Source organism: Crotalus tigris, unplaced genomic scaffold, assembly GCF_016545835.1.
Source record: "Crotalus tigris isolate CLP2741 ecotype Arizona unplaced genomic scaffold, ASM1654583v1 scf7180000017743.441908, whole genome shotgun sequence".
NCBI lineage: Eukaryota > Metazoa > Chordata > Lepidosauria > Squamata > Viperidae > Crotalus > Crotalus tigris.
Window position 1 is genome coordinate 355,852 of NW_024096610.1, and position 12,653 is coordinate 368,504.

General features: G+C 40.0%; 1 protein-coding gene across 1 annotated transcript in view; it reads right to left on the reverse strand.

Annotated features, from left to right (window-relative positions):
- The window catches only part of MSH2 (mutS homolog 2), an 82,681-nt gene that overhangs the window by 40,771 nt on the left and 29,257 nt on the right, over positions 1 to 12,653 (reverse strand). Inside the window, exon 7 of the mRNA XM_039340287.1 lies at positions 5,750 to 5,946. Coding sequence (XP_039196221.1) covers positions 5,750 to 5,946 — 197 coding nt within the window. The remainder of the gene's footprint in view (positions 1 to 5,749; positions 5,947 to 12,653) is intronic.

Genomic DNA, 12,653 nt, shown 5'->3' on the forward strand with positions numbered 1-12,653 from the left:
GACCTACAAATAGAAATAGAAATAGACTGTGGCAAAAGCAAGCAAGGGTAGTACCAATAGTGATAGGCTCCTTGGGTGCAATCCCAAAACAACTGGAGCACCACTTGAACACCATTGGCATTGACAAATTCGCTATTACTCAATTGCAAAAGGCGGCTTTACTAGGAACTGCTTCCATCCTGCGACGATATCCGTAATACCATCAAACATCCACATCTGCCTATCCCAGGTCCTGGGTAAGGACTCGATAGGTAGACAAAATGCCAAATCCAGTCTGTGCTGACTGTGCAATGATCCATAATAATAATGATGATGATGATGATGATGATGATGATGATAAAAAAAAGTTGGAAAGGACCTTGGAGGTCATTGAGTCCAACCCCCTGCTCAGGCAGGAAACCCTACACCGTTTCGGACAAATGGCTGTCTAGTCTCTTCTTAAAAACTTCCAGTGTTGGAGCATTCACCGCTTCTGGAGGCAGGTTGTTCCATTGGTTAATTGTTCTAACTGTCAGGAAGTTTCTCCTTAGTTCTAGGTTGCTTTTCTCCTTGATTAGTTTCCATCCATTGCTTCCTGTCCTGCCTTCAGGCGTCTTGGAAAATAGCTTGACTCCCTCTTCTTTGTGGCAGCCCCTGAGATATTAGAACACTGCTATCATGTCCCCCCTCGTCCTTCTCTTCGTTAAACTAGACATACCCAATTCTAGCAACCGTTCCTTATATGTATTAGCCTCTAGTCCCCTAATCATCTTTGTTGCTCTTCTCTGTACTCTTTCTAGAGTCTCAATATCTTTTTTACATCGTGGTGACCAAAACTGGATGCAGTATTCCAAGTGTGGCCTTACCAAGGCATTGTAAAGTGGTATTAAAACTTCACGTGATCTTGATTCTATCCTGTTAATGCAGCCCAGCACTGTGTTGGCCTTTTTGGCAGCTGCAGCACACTGCTGGCTCATATTTAAGTAATTGTCCACTAGGACTCCGAGGTCCCTCTCACAGTTACTACTATTGAGCAAGGTACCCCCTATACTATACCTGTACATTTGGTTTTTCTTGCCTAAATGTAGAACCTTACTTTTTTCACCATTGAATTTCATTTTGTTAGATAGCGCCCAGTGTTCAAGTCTGTCAAGATCCTCCTGTATCCTAAGCCTGTCTTCTGGAGTGTTGGCCATTCCTGCCAGCTTGGTGTGGTCTGCAAATTTGATGATTTCCCCATCTATCCCCTCATCCCAATCATTGATGAAGATGTTGAAGAGCACTGGGCCCAGAACAGAGCCCTGGGGCAACCCACTACACACTTCCCTCCATGTAGATGCGGTTCCATTGAGGACCACACGCTGAGTACGGCCAGTCAGCCAGCTACGAATCCATCTGGTGGTGATGCTATCTAACCCACATTTTTCTATCTTATCAAGTAGTAGGTTGTGATCTACTTTATCAAATGCCTTACTGACCTTCAAGGTTAGTTCCTAAAGAAGCTACTATTGCACGAAATCAGATTTCCTAATAGGAATGTACAGACAAGTGTTTGAGGTCCTTCCATATGTGGCCAGACTCTCAATACAAACAACACAAGCTGTATAAGTAAGGGAGGCAACCTTTGCAGAATTATGCAATAACCATTATCTAGATAAAGGGGCTGAAACATTCTTTAAGTCCTGAGAAACACAACTCAAGCAAATGCTTCTCTGATTCTCTATCTGGTCTATTTAATAATAATAATAATAAAGTTGGAAGGGACCTTGGAAGTCACCTGGTCCAACCCCCTGCTCAGGCAGGAAAGCCTATACCATTTCAGACAAATGGCCGTCCAGTCTCTTCTTAAAAACTTCCAGTGTTGGCGCATTCACCGCTTCTGGAGGCAGCTTGTTCCACTGATTAATTGTTCTAACTGTCAGGAAGTTTCTCCTTAGTTCTAGGTTGCTTCTCTCCGTGATTAGTTTCCATCCGTTGCTTCTTGGCCTGCCTTCAGGTGCCTTGGAAAGGTAGTATGGCTGATATAAACTGAGCTATTAACATCAGTATATTATGTCCTTTCTCCATCAATTTTATAAGGAAATTTCTGTTTCTGTTCAATCTTAAGAGTATCTCTAATGTTGTAAAATAAATACTGTTTGCCTGGATTAAACCCACTTTGCCAATTACTAATATAACCACCTAAAATCAACCATATAAACAGTGTAGTATATACCACTAGCAGTGTATACTACTGTAAGATTTGCAGAGGCACAAAGAAAAATTAAGAGAACAAAATCCAAGAGAGAAACTTTTAAAACTATTCAGTAAATAAATAATATACAGAGTATATTCATTGACTAGAGAATTTTGACTTGAGCAAAAACATAAAATATAACAGAGCCCCTTGAAGAAAGTATGACTGATTGGCTGACATCTTCAACTAATATACTTTCACACTATAAATTTCTTTTCCAGAACCTATTTTTAGAAGCCAACACATTTCTGGTTTTACGATTTCAAATGCAATTTGCTTCATTGGGGTATAATTATTTTTAAAAAAAAAAAACTTCAAATTTGTAGTAGCAGTCAGGCAGCAAACTTGGTATAAAGGTTTTAACAGATGACAAATCTGGCATTTTTCATGCTGCCAAATTAAAGATCTTTACAAAAATGCCATTTAATTTTCTCAGCTACAGTACCGGCCTATTTAAATCAAATGGGCTATTTTTGCAGAAGTTAGAAGGTTCACCTTTTGTTCACTTAATGAACAGTCTGATCTTTAGATTTGCCATTTGATGTCAGTTGCAAATTGACATTTATTATACTGAAAGCGAACAGCCTGATCGTTCAGTTCAAGCTGTTATAGAAATGTCCAAAAATGTCCAAAAGATTAGAGATTATAGTGCACTTGGATTATTCATACAATAAAGCAACAGCTCTTGTACACGGCCTCTTTAAAAATCAATTTGTTTTCATTCAACTTAATAGCCAGGAATTTCCATCAGATTCTGATTCATTCCTGGATGAAGTTATTGTATTTTTGCCACATCCTATAGACATTGAATGTTATTAAGCCTTTGTTTAAATATTATCAATGAATTTGAGTAATCTGTTTTCTTTTTGATATCCCACAACAATCAATTCCAAAATATACTCAGGGTTCCCTTGGATAATAGAATATTCATCATGAAAGTTTCCCTTTCATACTATAAATATTTGGATCCTGTCCACATGTGCAGATTTCAGCTCCCAGAGTTGTCAATAATGGCCATGATGGCTGGGAAGTTCTACAAGTTGAGATCTATTCATCTAGACAGTGTTAAATTTGGGAAAGATTTTTCCACAGACAGAATGTCAGTTGTCTCTAGCCAGAAACTACTTTGCCCATGTAGATCTGACCCCTTGGATCACTGAGCAGACTCAGGAGTCAAAGAGGTGACTCTTTAAATAGCATTCTTATCAGTGGTGGGATTCAGCTGGTTCGCACCACTTTGCCAGAACTAATAGCTAATTTTTTGTTGCCCAGACCCAGAATGGACTTCCGGAAGCAGCATCCACACACAGAACTAGTTGTTCACATATTTGAATCCTACCACTGATTCTTATATGTCTAACTCTTTAACAGGGCTTTTCAACCAGTGGTACGGGTACCACTTGTGGTACATTGGCACCTGGCAGGTGGTACGCAACTATCCTAGAAAAGTGGTAGCGGGGGAGGGGAATGAACTGAACCAGTGGCAGCACTGCACAAGCCTGAGTGATGGCTGGAGCTGCAGGGCTGTCAGGGCTCAGGGGCAGACTCCAGCTGGAGCTTGGTGCTGATCCTGGTGCTTCTGCTGAGCCCAGAAGAAGCGTTGATCAGCTGGAATGTTGCAGCATCTTCAGGGTCTTGTGATTTACATTCAGATGCTTGGCAATTGATTCATATTTATGACTGTCACAGTGTCCCAAGGTCATGTGAAGTGACCAAAATCTGCTGCAACCACCCAGCAGATGGGGGAATAAAAACCAAACACTCCCCACCCCACCCCCACTGCCAATCCTCAACAGAAATGCTCACAACAATGGAAACCTCGGACAGGAGGAAGAGCGCTGCCAGGTGGGCAGGCAGGTGTCTTGCTCGGCTGTGCCTTGGCGGGCACTTTTTTCAGTGCCATTGTAACTTCGAACAGTCACTAAGTGAACTGTTGTAAGTTGAGGACTACCTGTATTTCATCACCTTTTTCCTTTTTTTTGTCATCAAGTTTGTGACACCTTGCTGGGCAACTGATGATACTCAGATATTGCCATATCCTAAAAGTGGTACAATGGGTGAAAAGGTTGAAAAGCCCTGCTCTATAACACAGTAGGTTCTAGTCCTTTTGATGGGGGGGGGGAGGAATTTGCAGAAGACTATGCCACTTCTTAAGGGCTGCTAACAATATGGCTTGTCTATTGGATGGACAAGCTGGAAATTTGAGATGTTCTGCCAATATTTTTAGTCTCATACTCTCTTAGTCACAAACATGTTTCTACTTTCACAACTACCTTAGATCTGGTCCCTATGTATAACTGAATCAGTCAGGACTTCATTGGCATTCTTTGTGGACAATATGCTATATAAAGGTCTCTAGACAAACAGTGTGAGCATTACAGAATAGAATAGAATAGAATAGAATAGAACAGAACAGAACAGAACAGAACAGAACAGAACAGAACAGAACAGAACAGAATAGAATAGAATAGAATAGAATAGAATAGAATAGAATAGAATTTGGCTAATCCTGAGTTACATTTCTAAAGATTAGCTCCCAAACCTGCTTTGTTATTATTGTAAAATTCTGTTTTTTATTTAGCAAATTAAATTTCTCTGTCTTCTTCTCTTTCTATTATCAAGATTCGTAGAAGCATGCCAAGCCACATAGTGGCTGTTATCACACAAACTGAATTCTTTTTATTCAGCATATGAAAAACTTACTTTTTTAAATGAAAAACTCTTTAATAATTTCGAAAAAAGGCATACTTAACACAACTTTGAGAAAGATGTAATTATGGGTTCACTGGACATACAGGTAACTTCATATGCATATGTAAATAAGTTCACATAATAATAAGTCATGATTGACACAAAAGTATAGCTAATCCTGCTTCATTTTAAACAAACCTGGTTATATCCAAGCATTCCTTACTTCAGAAGTGAGCTATCTTGAATAATTATGCTCTGAATGAAAAATAACCTAGCCAGAATTTTTTTGCTTACTGCTTAGTTTAGAAATTTCTAACTGATGAACTGTTTCACTGCATCAATTAGCATATTTTATTTGCCATTTTCTCTATTGATCATGATGTTTTTAAATTGTTATTGGTTCAGTTCTTTGGTTGTTTATACTTGAGAGATTGATGCTATAGCCCTAATACCAAAATGACTGGTTTCCAGTCAATTCAATAATCAGAATTGGGTTTTTTTCCATTTTACCTTCACCAATTGTTTTCTTCTTATATGAAAATGAACAAAGGAATACAAATATCAGATGATAAGGCACTCCAAACCACAATGCTTAGCTTTTACATATGTATGTATCACAAACACTGGCAGTGAAACAATTCTACTGATGCTGTAAAAATCCTTTTGGCAGGTGAATAAAGATTGTCTTTTGAGCTTATGAACTGGGCACACAATATTTAAAAAATATCTATTTTCTAAATATCTAAATTTCTATTTCTACAAATTTCTAGAAGTAAAATCTCCACATTTTTCTAAAATTTAGAAAATTTCTAAAGATATTTAGAAAATAAGAAAAAAAATTACCATTATTTTTTTCCAGTGCCTGTATCACATTAGGTATCTGATTAATTGCCTGATACATTTTGTAACAGTCCTGCAGAGTAGCTTTCTTCTGAAATTTTTTTCCTATTCGACTGAAGTCTGGGAAGCGGCGGAGGATATCTTCTTGAAGAATTTGTCTTACTTCTCCATCTTCCATGAAGGCCCCCACCATATCTAGCCTAAGTGTAAGATAAGTTTAAAATAGACAGAAAAAAAAAGTTTAGCATATGGGACTTTCATGATTTTGAAAATCATGACACATTTCCAATTTATCTTTTAAAATGGGAGTTTAAAATTAATCAGAGCTCCAGGCTGGGAATAATTGTTCTAAGATGTCAGTGACCATAACTATAAATCATTTTACCATCAGAAATACTTTTTTGTATAAATTTTATTAAGAATTTAAAAAAGAAGATAAAAACTAACAAAAACTAATACAAAGTAAAGAAAAAAAGGGAAAAGAAGAAAAAAAAGGGTAAAAAGAAAAGATAAGAAGAAAGAGGCTTCCAATTTCCTTTGCAGCAAATACAAGTATGATTAGAAAATTATCTTACTCTATAGTTACAAAATAGGCTCTTTTTCTATTATCTAATGTTTTCCCATCATCAAAACCATAAATCAAAAGTTTTTTTTTCTATTTCATGCAAAAAGTGTATAAGGCAGTGGTCCCCAACCTTTCTGGCTTGGTGGCCCGGCAGGGGGGAGGGGGAGAGGCGATAGTTCCATGTGTGTGGCAGGCAGGCATGCGCAAGTGCACGCACTTCCATTTGTGCAAGTGGTGGGCACACGCCACTCACATGAATGGAGCTTTATGCACGAGCGGCCATCACTTGCACGAAAGGAGTTTTGCGCACGGGTTCAAGCGGCAGCCGCGTACTCAAGGGGAGCTTCGTGCACGTGCTTGCCCCCTGCTTGTGCAGCCCAGTTCTGAACAAGCCACGGCCCAGGGGCTGGGGACCCCTGGAATAAGGGGTTTCCAATGTTGTCTTTTCTCTAATCAAAGAAGTTAATTTAGCCATCTCAGGAAATTCCATCATCTTCACCATTCCTCCATCATCTTCACCGTTCCTCCAAGGAAACCCTTTCCATTTTTAAGCATATCATAATCTTGCTCCAGTTATATATAAAAACAAAATTCCATGACTTTTTTCTAGTTGTTTATCCATCATTTCTAAAATTAAATCCTCTGGTTTCAATTGTACATTAGTGTTTAAAATGTTCTGAATTAGTACATGCATTTGTATCCCAGATTTTCTGGCTTTTTTACGTCCACTAAATATGATAAAGTGTCCCCTCATATTATTTCAAGAGAAGTTCAAAGACAAAGAAAAAAAATCCTACCAAATATTCAGCTACAGAATTCCCAAGATCATACTCTAGTAATAATAATCATAATGAATTTACTAAATGTATATGCTGCCCAATCCCCAGTAACTTGAGTAGATTATATTTTCCAACTTAAATGTTACATTTTCTCTAATTATAAAGAAATTATAATCAATTACTTATCATTTTTCAAGATATTTTCTTTAATTATTGGATTTTAGCACCAAAAACAAGCACTTAAAATGAGCCAAACTAGAATTAAAATGTTAAATCAATAATTAAAAATGCAAAAATAATTCACAGCAAAAGAGAAATTTCAGCATCTATAAAACAAAAGTCTAATTCTGCAACAAATGATGTTAATTGTCAAGAGTCTGTTTGGGGGAAAAAGTGTCATGGAGTTAATGCCATTTTTCAAAGCAACGTTGTTCTGGTTGACAAATATGGCCGATTTGGCTAGCAACAAACAGCTACCTCAGGGCATCATAGCCCACTTGCTCAGGGGAAATGACACTACACTAGACTTGTCAGCAGGATTACCTTGACAAATATTTGTAAAGATACAATATAGTCAGTTGTCCACATTCATTAAGCTTTAAAGAATAGGTCCTCAGGTCTACCATCCTAATGATGATCATCCCGCTATAAATCATTCTGACCATTTCCCCTTACTATAATACAGGTAGTCCTCAAGGTATGAACCTAATGGAGCCTGTCCATTAGACTCGTAAGTCAAAAAATTCATCAAATGAATCAGACTCAATTTTACAAATTTTTAAAATCAAATTCATTAATTAAATCAAATGGATTGTTAAATGAACAAAGATCTGACTTACTATTTCCTCCACTTTGTTAATTGATCTCTGCTTGAACTGAGAGGCCTTCCAGCTGCTGCCGGCTGCCAGTCAGCTGTTTCCTTTGGCTCAGGAACTAAATTACCTGTAAGCAGACTGCAAAACTCTTTTGCAAAGATTTTTGCAGTTGCCACTAATTAGCTTAAGAGTCTCCAGCCAGGCACTCAGAGGGAGATGGGGGAGGGGTTTACAGAACTGTTGGCTTGCAATAGTAACAAAGATGGAACGGACCTTGAGATCATCTAGTCTAGCCCACTGCTCTCACAAGAGAGTATTTCTGATAAATGCCTATCCAGTCTCTTCTTAAAAACTTTCAATAATGGGGCAGCCACAACTTTTGGAGGCCATTTAAAATTAAAACCTGCAAACTACAGTAATATATGCTAATCTCCAAAATAAAAGCAAGGAAACACAACGTTATAGAATGCTTTAAAAGTATTTAAAAAGAAGAGCAGTTTGCAAGCACTATAGAGTAATAATAAAAAAAATTAAAATACTTACAGAAGCAATTCTAGTCCTGAAGCCCAGACAGCAGCAGACTCTCCACCAGCACCAACAATCTTTCCCTTCTGTTGCCTTCCCACTAGGCAGGTAAGTGGCTACTGCTGGGTGAGTGGGGGAAGTGAGGGACTGCAAGACTGGCTGGGAAACTATCACAAAACTTTGAAAATGAAAGTCATGTGACTGCAACAGCAGTCAGTAGCACTGAAATAGCCACAACTTTCCCAAATTTCATTCCCTTGGGAGCCGTAGGCTATGGATTTTGGACACATTCTATAAATTGAGGTACCATAGTTCAAAAACTGTACTGGCCAAAATAGCCTATGTAATTCTAGGCTGCATTAAATGAGGTATAGAATCAAGATCACATGCAGTGTTGGTATCACTTTATAATGATCACACTCGGAATAGTGAATCCCGTTTTGGTCATGATATAAAAAAAGATGTTGAGACTCTAGAAAGAGGGCAGAGAAGAGCAACAAAGATGATTAGGCGACTGGAGACTGAAACATATGAAGAACTGTTGCAGGAATTGTGTATGTCTGCTTTAATGAAACAAGACTAGGGATGACATGATAACAGTGTTCCAATATCTAAGGGTCGTCACAAAGAAGAGGGAGTCAACCTATTCCTCAAAGCACCTGAAGGCAGGGCAAGAAAAAATGGATGGAAACAACCTAGAACTAAGGAGAAATTTCCTGACAGAACAGTTAATCAGTGGAATGGCTTGCCTGCAGAAGTTGTGGATGCTCCAACACTGGAGATTTTTAAGAAGAGATTGGACAACATTTGTCTGCAATGGTATAGAGTCTCCTGTTTGATTGGGGGTTGGACTAGAAGACCTTCAAAGTCCCTTCCAACTTCGTTATTCTGTTATTGTTGCCCTATAATGCACTGTTTTGCCCAGTTAAAGGTCATGATAACCAGAGTTTTAGTAATATATAGTTTTGGATTGCCTTTCAGGTGTATTTAATTCATATGATTGAGGAGAAAAGGCTGATAGCAAATTAAGCAAAGACAATTCCAAGGTAAACTGTTAAACAGTGGTAAACTGTTTGCCACTGCTAACCATCTGCAACTATAGACAGATAGGTCTTCTGATAGATTTACTCAGAATTATTCTTTTGATTATAAAAATAACCCAAAAATAGGAACATTTCAAACAAATATGGAGAGGGTACATTTATGAACATATCGAACTATTTTACACAGATACTAGCACTTCTAGCCAGGATTGCCTATTTTTACCATAAATTGCCATATATTTCAAAATTTATTACTCAAAATGTCAGGGATTGAAACAAAACATTTCATATGCAAAGCACTGAATTAACTTCTAAAGCAACATTTTTGTGGGCATTAACAATATTTAGCTAACTAATCTAATGCAGGGCTTCAATAATATTTCACTGGAATGATGCTACTGCTTTCATGTTTAATTTAAACAGATACACTATAATTCTTTTCTATTTGCCAAATGGAGGCATATAATGGAACAAATGACATATGATTAATAGATATTCAATAGCAATGACTTTCATCCTCACTAGTAGTATTCTATTTCTTGCCAAAAAATGGGGGGAGTGTTAATGACCATCAAGCTCTCCACAGTAGAACAACATGTTACTTGTGTATTTCTGATTCATTTAGGTCACTAAAGAGACAGAACATTTATTCATCAATATGGGTCAGCAATAACTAGTAGAGGCTTAAGGCAAGTCAAATTCTTCTTATTTGGGAGGGAGGCTCAGGCACCCAGAGAATACAGATGAATAGGAACTGTATTAATCACTAGAAAAATCCAGCTTATGACTTTATAGATAGTCTTTGGCTAACTATGGTAATTGGGAGATGAATTTTCATTGCTAAATAACGCAGTTGTAAAGTGTTAATCATGCGATCACATCTCTGGTGATCGCAATATCAGTACTCCCTGATGTCATTAAGCAAGGATCATGGGTCATTAAGCAAGTCCCAAGTGGTTTGCAACCAGACTAGCAGGCAGGCAAGATGTGACATGAGAAAACTAGAGTAGCTGTTGTTGAGCAGAGAAAGATGTTCAGAGGGCTTGTGAAAAGCATTGCAGCTAGGTGTGGCTGTTGTGGGGGGGGAGATGCACAAGTGACCCATGAGGCATGGCATGAGTGCGTCAGTGGCTGCTGCCAGGCAGAGAGGATATGTCGGTAGCTGGCAAAGTACAGAATGCACACAGGGGGATGGCTGCTGAGCAGGAAGAGCACAAACAACTTACCGAAATGACTTCGAGACCATCCCTGTCTGCTTCCCCATTGACTTTGCTTGTCGGAATTTGGCAGGGAAGGTTGCAAATGGTAAATTATAACCTTTTTTGTAATGCCTGGACAGGACTTATAGCATTCCTCAATCCAGGTCTGAATTTGCAATGAGAAAATTGAGGAAGACAGAATAAACTGAGCAGTTGTAAGTCTAGAAAAGACAACATCTCATCTGAAGTTGACTTTTTAATTGTCCTTTTACCTTTATTTGTATTTCTATCCCATCCTTCTTCATTAATATCTACTGCAATTATCATTGTTATTGTTGCTTTTTTCCATTTTGTAAGTGGCTCTTTGAAAGGAACAAATGACAGCAAGAGAAAGACAGGGAGGGAGGTTGTAAGAAGGTTAAGTGTTTCTGTTTTTTTGGTCACCTGCCTCCAGAGATGCTGGAGTTAAAAGCATGCTATTCTTTATTTATTTACAGAATCTGTAAACAACCCATATTGCAAAGCAACTCAAAATGGCATGTAATAATTTGAGAACATAATATGAAATCAAAGCAAAACCATAAAACAAAGATTTTTAACATTAAGGAAAATATGAAAAAAACACATATCACATGCAGTCTTCTCCAATACCTCAATACTTGAATGAGAAAGGATGAATTCTAGAAATGTGAATCCTTTATAATTCTCTTCCCTTCCCATTTTTACCATTTCCCCCCCAAAATAAGACCTGGTCTTACTTTCTTTTGAGCTCTGAAATAAGCACTAGGGCTTACTTTTGGGGTAGGGCTTATTATTTTCACATACAGGAGGCGGAGAGTGTAGGGGCCGACAGGAGTGGGAGAGCTGCTACCATCAGCCCCGCCCTTTTCATCCCACCATCTGCTTGCCTGCAGCTGCAACAAACCAAACCTTCAGCGAGCTCCAGCCTCCATCCTCCCTGCCTGCCTGCTGGCCCTACTACTGCTGGGACATTTCTTGGCCATGTTGGGTGCTGTGTGGCCAAGTGGCTGCCCGTGCTGCTTCTGGCCTCGCGCTGCTCTGGGTTGCTCTGCACCTGTCTGGCATGGGTCGAGTTGGCCCAGATCTTTCTTTTGATCTCCAGAGCGCCCCCCCTGCCACCAGCCTGACAGAGCCCTTCGCTAGCAGCTGGCGGTGAAACCGTGCTGCCCACGCCTCTGCCCTGGGCTGCTGAGCGCCAGCCTGACACCTACTCGATGCAGCAGGTGCCAGGCTATGGGCTGAACCTGCCGTTCTTCAGGCCCTGGCGGGTGCTGCAGCTCTTTTGCTAGCTGTCCCCTGTTGGCCTCTACCAGCTGCTGCCGTGGCTCACTTTCCGCTGCCATGAGGTGAGGTGAGGCAGTTGGCGGAGGGTGGAGCTGCTTCCCTCCACCTGCCAGACTCCTTATGAAGCCACACAGGGTAAGATTGCCACACCCCCGCTGCCCTCGCCTCCCACAAGTATTTTTTTCACTAAGCTGCCTTTCAGCTCATTGCATTTCTCCGTTCGTTTCTCAGCCTTCACTACGTATTTATGGAACTAAAAAAAAATTCAATCAGACCTTCCAACTTCGTGGGTGGCGCAGTTCCATCAGCAGCCGCCAGCGGCAGGAGGGCACTCCGGAGATTGAATGGAAGATCTGGGCCAACTCGCCCCATACCAGGCAGGAGAAGCCCAACAGGGCGGCCCAGAACACTGCGGCCAGAGGGCAAAGAGCCTCCGCGAGGCCAAAAGCAGCATGGGCAGCCGCCTGGCACCCGCCATGGCCAATAAGTGTCTCAGGAGCAGAAGGGCCAGCAGGCACGGCGGGTGGAGACTGGGGCGTACTAAGAGCTTGGTCCACGGGCGCCGTTAGAACAGCAGCAGTGCTGCAACCAGAGTAGAGGTCAGGCAGGGCATGGCAGATTGCTCAGCAGCCGCATAGCCTGAACAGGCAGCCACTCCTGTTGCCACCCATTGGCC